The following is a 17,033-nucleotide window of genomic DNA, read 5'->3' on the forward strand; positions in this document are numbered from 1 at the left end:
CACCAGAGAAGGAAGTGGAGGAGGATGATATTTTCAGGCCTTTTGGTGCTGCTGGGTAGCGCCACCGAACTCCATATAGTGGTGGCCATTGTCCAGTTGCAGGGCTTGGCATCCTTGTTTGAAGGTGCCCTCTTACCCAACTCTTTCCACTGGCTTCACTGAACACAGTTTCTTGGATTTCACTCTCAGCATCCATGCCAAATTTAAGTTTTCTTCCTCAGAACAAGCCCATCAATGTGAAGAGAGAACCAAATCTTCCAGTTCTTTCTTCCTCCTACGGCCTGACCATCAATGGACAGCCTAAACTTTGTTGAGTTAGTGGACTTAATGCTTGTAGCATAGCTCCATTTTGAAATGTTTCTATTAACCTCCTGCTCATGGGATGCTTACAATAACAAGCCTGTTATACCTAACATTAAGCTCAAAGTATTACATCTACAAGAAAATTTCTATTTTATTGCACATCATTGATTCAAAATTTTTAAATCTAAAGAACACCCTTATTATAATACATATAGAATCAGATTTTGTTATGATGCTTTCAATTCCAATTTCTTTTTTTTTTCACTTGTTTGGAGTTACTCTTTCTTCATGCTAAAACTCAAAATGTGGACATTATAAGCATTATTTATGTAAAATCCAAAATCAATTCTGTTCATCAGTATTGAAGGAAAATAATGTCAGTAACTCAAGTGAATGTTTAATTATGCAAGTACTTGAAAATGCTTACACATCAGAAGTACAACCACACCATCTTCTGATCCATTTCTGGTATTACAGAGGAGGAAGTTTACAAACACACTGATTCTGCCTGTTTTCACAGTTAATTCAGTATGATTGCACATATAACAGTCTTGATATATGCTCAGTCTCTGTAAAGATAGTAACTGTATGATAAAGATAAAATGGATAGGCACAATATTCCAGCCCAATTTCACCTCCAGATGACGAGTTCTGAGTGGCACATGCATTACAGTTTCACGTAGAAAACTTCTAAATTTAAATGTTTTTGTTGCTGTTGTTTAGGTTTGTTTTGTTTTTCCCAAGGGAACATTCTTAATCCAGTTTTGTCAGGGGTAATGGTTACCACCTTTCTGAAGAATTTTGTTTATTGAAGTCTCTCGAGCTTGTGCATGACGCTGACCACAACTCCTTCCATGAAGAATTCCCATTCAAATGGCAATTACCTTCCAGAAAAACAATGGCAGTTATCCCTTGTAAAAATACCAACTCTTGATTTCTAAAACCTCTAACAGGAAAATAATTGTTACTAAACTAGATAAACCCAATTTGAGTTTGTTTGTTTATTTGTTTTGCAAAGTTGAATCTCCAAGTTCATGGGATGTACATTTGACACTGCTCTTAACTGGTTTAAGAAAATCATATGGCTGTCTTCACTCATCATTTCAAGTGATTGTATGAATTTAGGTAAGAGAGCTGTTTCTAAACCAGTAAAAATATTTAAGGTACTCATGCAAGCACTGCATTGTACCTATGCGTCAGGTCGGTGCTTCCACAGAACTTATGCATAAAGAAATCTCTGTGAATACATTAGTAGTCTGACTGAACTCCACAGCTCCCTTGGCACACCCAGCCCACGTGCAAGATTACGACTCTTCACACTGACCGCCGTTTTCTTTGTTTCTATGATTCTGTGATATTAAGCCTTAAAGCCTTATTCAGGCATTGAAACGGGTTGCCCAGGGAGGTGGTGGAGTCACCGTCCCTGGGGGTGTTCAAGGAAAGGTTGGACGTGGTGCTTAGGGACATGGTTTAGTGGGTGACACTGGTGGTAGGGGATGGTTGGACCAGATGACCACGAAACTCTTTCCAACCCCAGCGATTCTGTGCCTAAAAGGCCGCCCCCCGACACCGCCCCTCACACACCAACGGCCGCCAAAAGGCACCGCGCACCCCCACCCCCACCCCCACCCCTTCCAGCACCGGGGGCTGCTGGGCAGGCGGAAAAGAAGCGGCGGCGCATGCGCGGCCCCCAGCGCCCGCCCCGCCCTCCCGGCGCGGCCCGGCCCCGGCCCCTCCCCTGCGCAGGGGCCGCCGCCGCCGGCAGCCGCCGCCTCGCCCGCCCGGCCCCGGGGCCGCCGCCGCCCCCTTCTCCCCCCTTCCCCCTCCCCTGTCCCCGTCATGTCCGAGGCGGCCCAGGAGCTTGTCCAGCTGGTGTGGGGCAAGAAAGCCGGGCCCCGCGGGCTGGCCGACACCATCTTCTGCCGCTGGGCGCAAGGTAGCTCCTTCCCTCCCTCCCTCCGTCCCTCCCTGTCTGTCCGTGTGTCCGTCCGTGTGTCCGTCCGTCTGTCCTCACAGCCCTGCCTGGCTGCCCGGGGGGTGGCCGAGGAGGAGGAGGCGGTGGCGTGGTGGTAAATGATGCAGCAGTTTCGCTTGGGAAAGAAGTTTGGGGTTTGGGGTGGTGTTTTTTTATATATTTTTTTTTTATTTATTTTTATTTTTTGTCCTCTCGGTCGCCTTTTGCCTCAAATCTCCAAGGGAGCTGCAAGGAGGAGGGATAGAAACCCGTTTCTCGCATCATATTTTTTTTCAAAAACCTTCCTTAACGCCTGTTCCCAAGGGCGTCTCGCTCCTTTATTCCACACAGCTTTTGGAAGCGGGAAGGCTAACTCGCCTTTTTTCCCCCCAAGAACATGGGAGCCCCAAATAGGCTCCCCAGGCGTGGGGGTTGGCTTGGGACGGAGTCCCCCTGGCTGTTTATTTATTTATTTCCTAATGGGTTCTCTAATGGTTCAACTAATGGCAGTTGGAGCAGGTGCAGATCGTCCCCAGGAGGTGGCCAGAGATAAAGCAGCAATAACCGTGGCTCCTGGGGGCTTTGCAGTGCGATTTTTCTGTATGTAAATTACACAACCTACGCGTAATTTCTTCTCGGTGCAGATTTTCTGGTGCTATTTCAGAACTACAATTGAAAGGTGCAATCCAGAGACTTGCCGGTAAAAGTGGTATTCAGACAGTACCAAAATTGGTACCAACAAATAATTCTCTCTTTACTGATAATGTTAGTCTACCTAAACTGATAGTTTTAGGACACCTTGTTCATAAATGGAGTTTCAGCAGTTTCAAAATGTATTGAAGGATTGATGGAAAGGTCTCTTGTGGCCTTTGGTGGCTCCTGGGAAGAAGCTGATATTTCCCGTCTTTCCATCTGTCCTTAGGCAAAGTCCCGTAACTGTATTGTGTAGCGTTTCTGCTCCCTTCCCTATATCCTGTTTAGTATAATCAGTTTCGTGTAGTAAAAGCACAGGACAGCAGGTTAGTGTGATGTTTGGAGTCCCCGTGCTGAGAAAAAAAGTCAGTTTCAGTCTACTGTGTTGTATAGCAACATAATACCTTTACCAACTGTAAATTTCCGTCTTGAAAAGGTACTGCACTGTTTTCCTGCTGCCAAGGAGTCTTGTGAACATTGACTTACCAAGATAAAGCTTGATTTTCATCTCTGTGTGTGTGTATATATATATACATATATTATATATACACACTTATTTCCACAGCCTTTGAAGTTGAGAGGGACTCTTGTTTTGCACCACTTGTGCAAAAGTTACCGAAAACATATAAATGGTGTTTGCCTAAAATAACTGGTTTGAGATTTTTTTGTATGTCTTTTTTCTTGTTGCTGCTTGTGGGTGTTTTGTTTTTTTGGTTGGTCGGCTTTGGGTTTTTGTGTTTCAGAGTGTAGTGACAACACTGGCGTTTATTTCAGATACTTTCTGAATATGGTCTAATTTTTCTCATACTCTTTGGAAGTTGAGAGCTGTAACTTACATTTAGAAAGGAAAATAAGTAGTAGGGAGGGTGTAGAGGAATGTAAGACTCAAACCAGTCGGTTTCTTAGTAAAGATAGCAGTGTTCTGGGAAACCTAGTCATGCACAAAACTCGGTTAACCATTGTATGCGTTTGGTCAAAACTAAGATCAACTGATCCATGGCGACTTAGCAGAACAGACCTGGCTAATGTGGATATGTTGTCTGAGGTTATTGACGGTTCAAAACTCAGAAGTAATTCCTGCAGTTTGTTGCGTTGGCGACTTGAAACACGTTGTCTTGGTTCCAGACCTCACAGAGGCATAACCGCAAAGCTGTTATTGTGTTTGAATTTTCTCTGTGGTGGTGTTTGTCGTTGGTTTTTCCCAAGGAAAATCTTTGTGTGTTTGCAGCAGAAGTTGCAGTGTGAACCTTGTGAGTCCCACTCACCAGAATCCTCAAAGTGGGCGCAGAGGAATATGGAGCAAAGGCTTGGTCTGCACTTCAGTGTTTACTGGTATAGATATGGGGACTTGAGAAGCAGGTAGGAGGAGGGCTGAACCCTAAAGAACCATACCTGCAATAGGAGCAATTTTTTCTTTGATCCAAGAGACAGACTCCATTCACAAAGCTGCTCTGCAGATCAGCAGATACGTAACTGGGAATGTCTGGCAGGTTTAAGTGCAACAGCATTTCAGAATGACCTAAGCTGTTTTCTCACTGGCCTTTGCAGAAAAGGACATGGAACTGTCTTTTCAAAACAACTGCTTAACTTCAGAAGCATAGCATGAGGGTATTAATACTACAATTTATGCATATATGTATAACATACGATGGAAATAGGTCTGTTTTATCCAGATCCCCTTCTAACTTCCTTCCATATTGAGAGCTGGATGAGTAGTTTGACAGCTTTCCTTTTCGTTCTACCTTTCTCTTTCTAGGTTTCCATGTTTTTACATACCAGGAACTCTTTGGACTGGTCTAGTATATTTAAACATCACCAGATTGGCTTTTATTGCATCCTTGGTTGAGGAGCTACCTCCTATTGCACTGCTTTTAAGTCATTGGAGCTGTAATATCATTAGACCGTGATCAAGTCGAGGTTACCAGGGAAAAATATTTTTTACCAGATAAGCATGTATATTTTTAAGGAAAAGTAAAGGGAAAAGGATTTGCTATTCTTTAAGCCTTAAATAGAAGTAGCAATTTGAAGAGCGTGCCTTTAACTTAATAATTTGTAATTCACTTGGGTAATTGGAGAGGAGTAGTGCCTGTTATCTGTGTAATTTTTTTTATTTTATAATTACTAGTTATGAAAACACATCTGCGTTTCTGTCTGCTTTCTGTCTCTGTGAATTCCATGTTAGTACAAACAGTAAATCAGAAAGAAAAATTTTCATTTTTCATAATATGTGCAGTTAGCGTATAGACGGCTGTTGATTGTGCAAACAGGTGGAGGAAGCGGTTACACCTATTGTGCCAGCTCTACCTGCTTGTTACTGCTTGTCTGCCCGAAGTATTGCCTCTCCAAGTCGGGTGGTGGAACTGTTGTTGAAGCTCCTGCTTTATTAGTGCCTGTCAAAGCAAAAATAAACCCTGGTGGGTGGTATTTGAGTTATGGTCTGGGGACTGCTTCTAAGGCTTCTGTAAAAGTAAAAAGAAGCCAAACCTGCTGCCAGGAATTGGTACATCATGCGAAAAAGTATTGAGGTTTTCAAATCTGCAAGTACTGTAAACTACTGACCTGAAACTTCAGTTTAAACAGAAAATGTTGCTAGTTCAGTCTGTAGGAAGTGGTTTTTTATTAGCACAAGCAATACCTCTAAGTTTGAGAGAACAGTAGCTTTTGGGAAGAACAGGGACGTTCTGCTTGAAAACAGCAATCTAACACTTTGGGCAAGAGAAGTTTCGTTTCTTGATTTTATGTTTGTTGACCTCTTTTCTCCCCTTGGAGTGGCAGATTTGTTTTGGGGCAGTGATCCTGTCTTTACAGACCAAGTAACCACATCTTGCTGTTTTGAACAGCAACTGAAAGACCGTCAAATCCCTTTCTGTTCTGTGAGATTTAACTTCTTTATTTCACACCCTTCTGTAACACAGAGTTGTCTTAAAAATAACGGCTAAATTCTGACGAACGCGAATGCCTTTGTGAAGTAATGGACTCGGGAACAGCCAGAGCGCTTGCGTAATTGAGATGGGGAAGGATCGGGGAGGCTCTGCACGGGCAGAAGGTTAGCGCTGCCTGAGCCGTGGGTTCCTGCTTCACAGGAAATTTCCTTCATTTGGTTTGAGTACAAGTGAAACTGAACCCAAGATTTCTTGAAATTTCTCCAACTAGGACTTCCCTAAGTTTTGTGTCTGTCCAGTATTATGGATGTTGTTGCCAATTTCTCCTATTTTAGTGAACTTCATTTTGTACCAGAAGGAGGAAATCAGACACACCATGATGCTTGCTGATTGAAAGGTTAGGCTTTGGGGTGGCAATGCAGTTTTTCGAGGGACTGTTGGACTCATTATGTGTAAGGTACAGCCCTTTTGGCACCGTTAAACTGGAAGGGAAATAGAATATATCAATGACTGCCCGAAAACGGGGTGTGAACATGTAAATTAAATTAAGTTAATGAGAAGATTGTATTCTCTGGCCAAAAGGCATAGTGGTTAATGTAGTTGAATGTAGATGTAGTAAGAACTTCAAATGCTCTGTAACACAATTTTCTAAACAGTAAACCCTAAAACTCTATTGCTGCCTGGGTCCAAAGAGGAAAATCACAAGAGGTATTGCTCGTACTGTAAGGAAGGGTGTGGTACAAGTAAGACCATTCCCTTCTCTCGATAAGGGTGACAGTCTTAACAAAAACAAAAGCTCTTGAGGAGGGCTCACATAGAAAACATACATATTTATTGAAATTCAAAAGTTTCACAGGGCTCTATTTTTGACGGAGGTGGAGAAAGGCAGACAGGTTGGGACCTTACCTTGTTTTCTGGCAGGTCCTTGCCCAATGTAGCGGCAGCTTGCCAGGTAATTTGGGTACTTTCCTCAAACCCTTCCAGGGCATCCTGGCTCCTTAACCGCAACCCAGTAAGTAGAGGTTTTTTGTGGTATTGCTGTAGTAAATCCTCATTTCTTTTTGTATGTAAGAAAATGTTGTTTGTTTTTTTTTTTCAGCAAAGAAAATTTCAGAAGTTTAAATTAACAATGTAGCTTCAAAACCCAAAGCCGTATGCAAAATGTGCGTTACCATTCTGCATTTGTCTTTAGAGAAAGGATGAAACATTAAGACATGTTGCAAACCTTGTACTTTGGTAGTAACAGGTTATTCTACTAGTCCTGTCAGGCAGTTCTTACATCCCCAAAAAGAGAGGAATACAGTACTCTGAGAGAAGAGGCCAGCTCCGCAGAGAATAGCACAAAAAATGAATAGCACAGCATCTTTGTAGTTAGACTGGGTCAGCGATGGAACAAATTGTTTTTTCTGACGTGGTTAAGGCCACGTGCTCTTTAGCTTCTCCTATTCTCCCCTTTTATTCAGCTAGAATTGGTTCGTGCACAGGGTGAAAGCACTAAAGGTATATACCACATCGTTTGTGAAATGACACTTACTGCTGTCTGCAGTGGCATGGATGTAAGATACAGATAGATAGATATTAGACAGTAAAGTATGCACAAAGTGGTGGGGTGATCAGAATAGAAAAATCAATGTTTATTATAGTGCTTTTTGCCATGATGTGGTGTATTAGATAAAAGGCAATAGTATGTAACTAAGTCATACGTTTGTTTTGGCAAAATGTACGTAGAAAAGTTGAGGATTATCTGTAAGAAATATAAGCCTTGGTAAATGCCAAATTTTGGGAACTAAGGAGACAAACTTTCTTTTGTGTGGTTAGTAGTGAATAAAGGATATGAAGACACATCTGCAAATAGCATAGTTGCTGTAACAGAAAATATTGGTGGCATTGATTACCGGCAGCAATCTAAATCGACCATTGTTGCTGTTCTCCACAGCCAAAAGGATACAGCAGGGCAGTGGTGTTGGGGGGGGAAAGGGGGAGGTCAATGGAACAGTTGCTAGGATTATAAACAGCAATGAAAAAAAGTAATCGTTTCTCACGGGCAAATTATGATAATGGTATTTATGAATAAAGACAGGGAGATAGGGAAAAAAAGATTCTTTCAGCTGCGTTACGTCTCTTTTGCTTTTAAGGCTTTATCTTGAGTGAAAGGAGCTGTATGAGAGAAATAACTTGTTGAGAGTGACAGTCGAAATTGGGCTGGATCAGAGATGCTGGTCTTAGCTGGTAGATTACAAGGTGGCTAGGCCATTCCTGTGGATCATTAGGAAAAGCGTGGGGGACTGCCCAAGATGTGATTACTATGCAAAAAAAGCAAGGAGATGGCGAGTGCAAGCTGAGGTAGATTTGAACCCAGTTGGACTTCAGACTGCTGGTTTCTGAAATTTTACCTAAGTTGACTTTAGTTTTTGTAGAAGTTTAGAAAATAGAAGAAGGAAAACAAGGCCAAAACTCCGAAGCCCCTTTTTTTGCTAGGCAGATTTTGGAAGGTTGACAGTTATTAAGGAATAAGCAGCATTTAGCTAAAAAGAAAATGTTTGCATGTTGCATTTGTTTTTTTTCTTTTTTTTCTAGGGTTGTATTCTGTCAAATTCTGCATAATAGCAGTTTTGCATCATCTATCCCGTATTTCTCTCTGATTGATCACACTTCATTTTCTTTACTTTTAGGAGATGGTTTTCAAAAACGGGCAGGGTAAGCAGCAACAGTTTGTGCTTTCTGTAAGACCCCTGAAGAAAGCGAAACAAACTCAGGATTTCCTAATTGTGCTTTAATGGTACCATGTCCAAGTATGTTTTTTCACTGCAGTGGCGAAATCATTAAAACAACTAAAAATGTTGCAGTGTGCTTGGATGGCATGTAATAATGCTTCAAAGTAGAAGAAAACTAAAGTTTTAATACGGATAAGTGTGATTGTTGAAATGGCTGGTGATACTTCTTGTTAGGGCATGTTAACGGGGGAATGAAATCACGCTAGGGCAAACTTTGAAGTACAGATTAATGCAGCATCACTGCTAAATTTGGTGATGCTGGATCTAACTTAGTAGGCGTGACAAGCAGCTGAGATTTGGATAGTAAAGGACATCATTGTAATGCACATGTGCACGTTTGGTTCCAAAAAAAAAAAGTCGCAGCCTCCCTGTCGGATACAGGGGATAGCCCACTTTTGAAGAGCTATGGCTACGCTGATCTGTCTCATTTTTTTTCACACTGTTGTTGAACAGCTGCCATTTCTGTGCTGAATCTGGCCTCACAGACATACAGTAGTCCTTCCTTGTGCTGCTTGGCATGAGGTACCTGTCCTGCAGAAGTACTGAAGTCTGCACTGGGAGGGACACGTTCCCCAAGTTCAAATTCACATCTAGGAGTTGGGGACACTTCTGATGCGGCAGGGTGTAATGATACAGAGTAGGGGAAAGGAGAAGCTGTGGGAAATATGTGCTGAATATTCTGCTGAGACTGGCACTGCTGAGAAAATATGCATGTGTATCCCTTTTCTTCCTGTCCCCACTTGCTTACGTTTGCTGGTTAGTTGCTGACTACAGTTGCATGGTTTCTAGATTATAATGAACTAGAGTCACTTTAGCACAATGCTACTAGAACTTAAATAATGCAAAATGCTGCTCACTGTAAGCTGTTATGCATCAGCTTCATCAAGGTAATTGTGTATATGCTTTTATCTATGAGAAATGCAAGCTACGAATCAACAACTGTTGAAGAGAAGTTTAAGAGCAAAGTGATAAATAATTCTGCAATAGTGGCTCCAGCATGTGCTCTATTAAGTGACTGTAAAATAATTGTGACTTCAAAGATGGAGGGGGAAAATAGGTAATCTTGCATCTTGATAGATACAGTGTATCTACTGCAAAACACTACCAGTAAGAGGCTTGCTTCTGTGGTTACAAGTGAATATTTGAGTTACTCAACCTATTTCAACTTCAATAGGAAGCACTGATAGGCCGAAAATGAGATCAGTGAGAGGCAGAACATGTTCTTCATAGAGAATAGAAATGCATTATACGTGTTCAGTGAAGCTCCATTTTTTACATATGCAGGGCAAAAATATCACAAATTTTAGTTGATTAGTAAGAAATAATAAATTAAAAATTGTTTTAAGTGTTTAGCCGCACATACTCCAGTGACAGTTTTACTGTTTAAAAAAAAAACAAAACTCTAGCAGTTGGCTCTTTATGGTCATGATGTGATTGTTGAGATATATTCATTTTTCTATTCACCTGTTACCATCTTTTTATCTTTTCAGATAGTTTAACCACATTCTGCTGCATGATAGGGGAAAAAAATCTTGAATACTTGTTAGATCTTTAAAAGTTAATAAATCAAATGTTCTTTCTTTTAGGGAAGGAATATATATAAATGATTGCTTATATATTTCACTAAATACCATCATCTTTCATTTGACAGGATTTGTCTTCAGTGAATCCGAATCAACTGCGTTAGAGCAATTTGAAGGTGGCCCTTGTGCAGTGATTGCACCAGTACAGGTAAGATGCATTTATTACAGGAATTATTAAGATTAATAAGCCTAAAATTTGTTCTTTTCTCAATGTATGTGGATCTGAAATACCAAAATTAATTGCAAATCAGCTAATTTCATAATTATGGTATGGAGAAAACCAGTATTCAGCACAAGATAAGTCAGAGCTGATCTCATTCTGACCTGTGTGTGTCGAATTGGATTCGTTTGAGGAAGTACAGCGGGTTGAACCAAGCAGAGGCAACTTTAAAATGGGGAATGCAGGATGAAGGGGAAAAGTAAAAGATTAGATAGAAATGAAATCTTAATACTTTGTTTTCTCTCAAATTCCTTGACATTAAGAAGAGCAGTACCTATGTCAAAGTTTTTTATAGGCATTGTGGTTATTTGAGCGATGTTGGTGTTAATGAAAAGCAAAGCAGGGATGTAGACATGTATAGGTTTTCTTTAATGTGATCTTCAACTTACAACTTGTAATGGTTGAATCAGTGCATTTTGGAAATACTCAAGGGATTTTTGACCTCTGACTAGAATTGTCTTGTACTTCTCAGTTATATGTTGCAAAATATTTTTGCCTGCAGTACTGCAATCCCATGAGTCTGGAGGTGTTTAAATATGTACTCTGGGAATTGAAAGTATAGTTTAGGTTCAAACTCAATAAGGTTGAACTTAAGGCCACATTTGTAGTTACTTTGAATGGGAGAAATCAGTAAAACAGTGCAGACTTAAGTCTCTTACTGAGTGATGACGTGCTTGAAACTTTTCTAATAGCATGCAAAAATGCTTTGATATAGAGCTTGTGATGAAATGTAAAACTTAATTGTCATGAATTTTAATAATTATTTGATGCTTTGATATCAAAGGCATTCCTTTTGAAGAGGCTTTTTGCCAGCGAAAAGTCTACTTGGAGAGACTGTCCAGGTACTGAGACCTCTCTTTCTCTTTTTTTTAATTATTCATAAATCAAGTCATAATACAAATTTTTGTTCTTGTAGTAAAATAAATAATTTTGTAATTAAATAATAGTAAATAAAACATTTACATTTTCTATTAACGTGTTTATTTTAAGTGTTCTCCTGTGCCATCTACGGGGCATAAAGTATGTACACTACATTTTATGATAGAATGGTTTGGGTTGGAAGGGGTGATTAAAGGTCATCTAGGCTGCCCACCACTGTCATAGGCAGGAACACCTTTCACTATATCAGGTTGCCCAAAGCCACATCCAACCTGACTTTGAACATTTCCAATCATGGAGCATCCACAGCTTCTCTGGGCAACCTGTTCCAGTCTCTTGCCACCTTCATCATAAAAATAAATAAATTCCTTATATGTAATCTAAATCTACCCTCTTTAAGTTTAAAAACTATTGCTGCTCATCCTGTCTCTACAAGCCCTAGGAAAGTCTTTGTCTATCTTACAAGCCCCCTTTATACGTTTAAAGGCTGTAATAATGTGTCTCTGGAGCCTTATCTTCTCCATGCTGAACAACCCCAACTCTCTATAAACTCTAAATTCTTACTTGCAAGGTCCATGCCAGTCCACAGTACTTCTGTGTTTTATAAATATTTGATTAATTGAAATCTATTATTAGCAAAGGGAATGGGTTAGAAATCATATTGAAACACAATACTCTGAAGACAGCTTTATACGTCTTTGGTCCATTACAGTCACAAAACAATGTTAATAAGATAAAATTAATAAGCTCACTTAATTATTCGCATTATATTAATGTGGTTAAAAGATACTATTAGCATATATAAGGTACTGATTAGCAGCAATTGAACTCATGCAGGTTTCTGATTTTACAGAAGAAGAACAGAAGAACCTTCTCTGTCATACGTTATGTGATATTTTGGAAATGGCTTGCTCTGATAATTCTGAGTCATACTCTCTGGCAACATGGATAAGAGGAAAAACAACTGAAGAAACTGCTAGTATTTCTGAAAGTCCTGCAGAATCCAGTCGTCAAGAGGAACAACCTTGTAAGAAGAATTTCAGCTCTAAATTACCTATCACTTAGTGAAGTATTATATTGTTTTTGAGTGGCCACTGCTTTTTGTTAGTATACAGATAAGGGTTTTTGCCTTTGTGATTCCATTAGCAGTAGGAGATTTTTGTCTGTTTTAATTAGAGGCATCGGTCCTTTTCGTTGAAAGAAATGTGCTATCACTGGAGTTGATAAACGTGTGCGTCTTCTTGAATTTGAGCAATTTGACCAATCTTTTCACATTTGTTTTTGGAATTTATCGGGACGTTGTGTTACTTTAATTTGGAAAAATGTATGTGCTTCATAAAGCTGGAGGAATATTTTAACTTGTCACTTGCAGCTTTATTTCAGAAGAGCATTTATAAGAAACTCTTCAAATCTTAAACTGTTCTAAAATATTCTGGATCCCTTTGTTGGGTAGAAGTAGCCTTTTGAAGTAGCAGAACAACTAAAACAAATCACCTTCTTTTATTAATGGATTTTTTTGTAGGTTAGAATTTTTCATTTGCCCTCTTTTTGCAAATGTCTTGATTTCTTCATCAGTTATTGACGTGAAAGACCAAGTGAACATCACCTGTTGTGCTAAGATGCTGCATCCAGTCATATGTAACTACTGTGATGCCAGTAATGAGGAATTTTTTTCTGTGTGGATGTGATCATTAGGGATGTATTTATACATCATTTAGTAGGAAACATCTAACATGTTAAAAGTTAAGATTCTTTTTCTTTTAGTTTTTGTTCTCAATGTGCCCTTTGAGAAGTATGAAAGGCTCTTCACATGAGAACATGCTTATAAAGGTGCATCTTTTGACAGAAGGTATCTGTTACTCACGTTTGTGGTGTAATTACAAAGTAAGAATTACACAAGTAGATTTGTATGTGTAAAGCTAGCTAGAGCAATTAGTAGTGCTGGAACTCGTTATGGGACATGTCATCTTCATCTGTTCTCAAATGCTCTATGTGCTTTAGAAGGCTCGATCAGTAATAATTAAAATGTAACTTAATTGGAAAAAAAAACAACCCAAGAGGTCACCACATAAGAGTTCCAAAGTGAGGGTTTTTTATAAAGGCAAAGTATTACTTAGAAAGTTGTATCTGCACTTTTATGTTTTTGATTCTTTTTAAATCTTCCTTTGAAACATAAGGCAGTTGTAACTTTGAAATTTCCAATTTCTGTGGATTTTCCAGTTTGAAGAAAATGTGAAGCAGAGCCTAGCTATCAGTAGGTTTCTTTTGCCCTTTTTGCCTTGTTCTGAAGAGCTTTTAACTACAGCAAGTGTGTTCGGGAGGTCTCAATACTGACACTTACTGAACTAATCCATTCTATTACATATGTACATTTTTCATATTTCTGTACAAGTCTACAATTTCTGCCAGGCTTTGTCCTTAGTATCATGGAATGTGCTTAGGAAGAGCAGGTTATGTTTACTATGAGCAGTGAGCAGTCTGCATTTGTCATGAATGCTAATATCCTTGATTGTACCTGATTTCAGACATACTTGGTGTTTTCACTAGTTTCAGATATACTTTAGTGTTTCCATTTTTTTTCTACATGCTGCTATTTTTTACTGTAGAAGTAATTTCAGTTACTTGCCTGCTTAGGCTAGGAACAAAAATATGGATAACAGGGTGTTGTCAAAGATAAGGATAAGAAGGTATTGTTAATAATGTGGAATGGTACCATTGATAGTGCAAAGGAATACATTTTTCTTGCTTGGTTGCTATAATTAATAAAAAGAAGCAGGTTTTGTCATAGTTTGCAGGAGTTAAGAGATGGTGTAGGTTGGTGGTGCAGCATTACAGATGCAATTCCATGTGGCAGGCTAGTACTATTTGGGAATTGCATATGGGGATATGTTTATGGTAAACCTGGAAATAGGGTTAGTAACAACATGATAAAATACCATTCTAAAGAAATTCTATACAGTTGTAGCTTTCATACAGCTTGTGCTCTGTTGTTCTTTGTTCTTCTCCTCTCCAGTAAATATTGTCTTTATCCAACTTTGGGTTACATCTACACTTCTCTGTAGGATTTCTACTTCTTTCCCTTTGTTTCAAACAGTAGTTTTTACCATTTCCATCTGCTCTGTAGTAACAGAATGAAACTGCCTATAATCTTGCTGTGTGAACAAAAGATGGATTCAAGCCCACTTACTGAATACAGTAGCATTTTTCATCTGCTTTTGTGATGTATACTAGTGATTGTTGTTGGCCATGCATTGGCTGTAGTAGTGCAAGTTCCCAGGTTCAAAGATTGCTTTATATGATTGATTCCCTCTAATTTTCTGTTCACAAAGATGTGTGTTCTTCAGGAGGGGTTAATTCCTGTAGCATTTATAGCTTTTCATATAAAAACACTTTTTGCATTAATAGGGGAAGTGGGGGGAAAGAAATCTGTTTGGAAACTTTCTGCAATGTAGATCAGTATTTCATATTTTTCAAAAACATCTTAAAATATTTTAAGTCTAGTTTTGCTCTTAGAAACCCAATTTTTGCAATTCCTCATAGTTGTAATTTTTTAAAGGATTAAAAACTATCTGCTGCCGTATTTCTGAGGTAGAAAAAGAAATTATTCTACTGCTTGTAGAGTCAGTTATATTCGTATGTAGGCAAACCAAATGCACCTTTCAAAATACAACCAGGTGTAAAATGCTATTACAAGGGAATTACTATGGGAAGAGCTGATCAGTAGTATTAACTGTAATGGCTTCAGGTCTTTAATGAAGTATATGCAGTCAAATTCAATAGCTAGGCGATGAGACATTATTTAAAAACTTAGTAGTAAGTGGCCTTAATCAGAAGCAAGTCTGTTCGGAATATTATTCAGTTAGCAGGAAGATAAAGTCCTTATAGACGTCGAGGGCACTAAAGACTTCTACAGTCATCATAATACTTGAATGCCTATCAGAAATTAATAATTACACAATTAGCACACTTTTAAAAGTTCATTTGACCTCCCTAGTTTGGAAGTGTTATGAGGGGAACAAAGGTATAAAGCCCGTGTTGAACTTGGGAAGACACTAAATGCTGTATTTTTTTTCTGTCTTGAAGGTAATATTTGAATGGCTATTTAACCATTATTAATATAAAATGGTGAAAAAACTACTTAGAAATAGAATGTGTAACACTTTATAGACTAATTCTACTTTATTTATGATATTTGAATAAGCATTAAAAGGGGAAAACAAAAATTTCAGTAATACAGATGTATACTTAAAGGAAAAAATACAGCTTTCCTACATTGATAAAATGATCCAAATAATCGTGCTTGCTCTTCTAGGAAATACTTGTTGACCTGCAAAATTAAATCTATAGCATGCATATGCTTGATGACTTTGAGACAGTCATGATTTGTACAAAATCAACAGCTTGGCATTTGACAGATATTTTCAAGGCTACGCGATCCAGTGGCTTTGTGCTTTCAATAAATTGATTACTCCAAATAGTGTTCTCACTAATTTGTATGGTCTAAACTTAATGTTATGGTAAATTAGCTTTATACTAATCAGTTAAAAAAAAAATTCAGGGGCAGGTTTAAAATTAAAAATATAATTAATGCTTGAAAGTATACTAGCTTGCTGTGTGTATCTTGTGTCATTTTTTGCCATGTGTAGTGCTGAAAAGTGTCTCTTGTGTATAGCTGCCTTGGCTGTGGAAGAGCTTGGCTTTGAGCGATTTCATGCATTAATTCAGTAAGTAATATATTGGAACATTTAAAATACAATATTTTGAAATAACACTAATATTTACAGCCCTGAAAAGGCTTTGTTCAGAAGCTTCTTGTGTGTTACACATCAGGTTAAATTTGGTTTTCACGTTTGGGGCTTGGGGGGGTTGGTTTTTTGTGTTGTTTGTTACGCATTTTACAGTTTAAAATGGAATAATATTTTGAACGTAAGAATTTTTCTTTAAAATAAAACTGGAGCAATGTAATACATTAAATTGGCTGAATGAACACAGCTAGTCAAGGTTCATATTTAATTATAGATGTTCATCCTCAATTTTTTTCATACACAGGTGATTGTATTTGAAATACTTGATATATGCACTGAAAACGATTGTCATCTACTGTTATTTGACTCAGGATTACCCAAGAAATATTTATAAAAATGTTTCATATAGAGGACTCTTTTTTGTCTCATACTTTACTGTTTTCTTTTTGGGGTGTAAATTCAGAGCTTAACTAGTGAGTTTGTGTTTAAAGGCAACTGCCTTTTGTTTTCACAGTGAGGAGTTTTAATTCTTATAAAGATAAATATCCAAAGAGGAAAATAAAAGCAAGAGAACTATTAAAACGCTTGAGATGGAAAATGTTACTAATTAGAACTGAAATAACTACTGATTATTGTCTTCAGTAGTAATTACAGTTTGTGCTTTAAACCTCTTGTCATATGAGAAAAGAAGAAAAGGGGATATTTAAATTTCTGTAACTTCCTCCCCCAGTCCCAATTCCTGGATTCATGATACCCACTTCAATTTTTCCTCAGTATATCTCATTGGAAATGAGCACTCTTGCATGTCATTAAGTTGAGTGATGGATTTCAGAAACAGTCTTTGCCTCTGTCGATAATGAAGTTAGTTTAAAATTTTCAAGTATTATCCAGAGTGAACTCTCATATGGATATACTTTGCAAATGTACAGATAAGCAGCGAATGTGATTTACTTTGAATTACTCAATAAAAAAGCGTGTGTGTTCTGAAAAGCAGTATTCG

The 17,033-nt window shown here is 38.5% G+C and overlaps 1 protein-coding gene across 3 annotated transcripts in view; it reads left to right on the forward strand.

The window, feature by feature from the left end:
* The first annotated feature begins 2,085 nt into the window (after positions 1–2,085).
* MINDY3 (MINDY lysine 48 deubiquitinase 3) overlaps positions 2,086–17,033 on the forward strand; it is a 49,723-nt gene continuing 34,775 nt past the window's right edge. Inside the window, exons 1-5 of one of the 3 annotated variants that reach the window (XM_048061727.2) lie at positions 2,086–2,239; positions 10,258–10,337; positions 11,194–11,251; positions 12,142–12,315; positions 15,961–16,012. In XM_048061727.2, the coding sequence (XP_047917684.1) occupies positions 2,143–2,239; positions 10,258–10,337; positions 11,194–11,251; positions 12,142–12,315; positions 15,961–16,012 (461 nt within the window). In that variant the 5' untranslated portion in view covers positions 2,086–2,142. Of the gene's footprint in view, positions 2,240–2,283; positions 2,373–10,257; positions 10,338–11,193; positions 11,252–12,125; positions 12,316–15,960; positions 16,013–17,033 lie in introns of those variants that run through there. The other 2 variants (XM_066991671.1, XM_048061728.2) reach the window with 2 other exon arrangements.

Source organism: Anser cygnoides, chromosome 2 (assembly GCF_040182565.1).
Source record: "Anser cygnoides isolate HZ-2024a breed goose chromosome 2, Taihu_goose_T2T_genome, whole genome shotgun sequence".
In the NCBI taxonomy this organism is placed as follows: domain Eukaryota; kingdom Metazoa; phylum Chordata; class Aves; order Anseriformes; family Anatidae; genus Anser; species Anser cygnoides.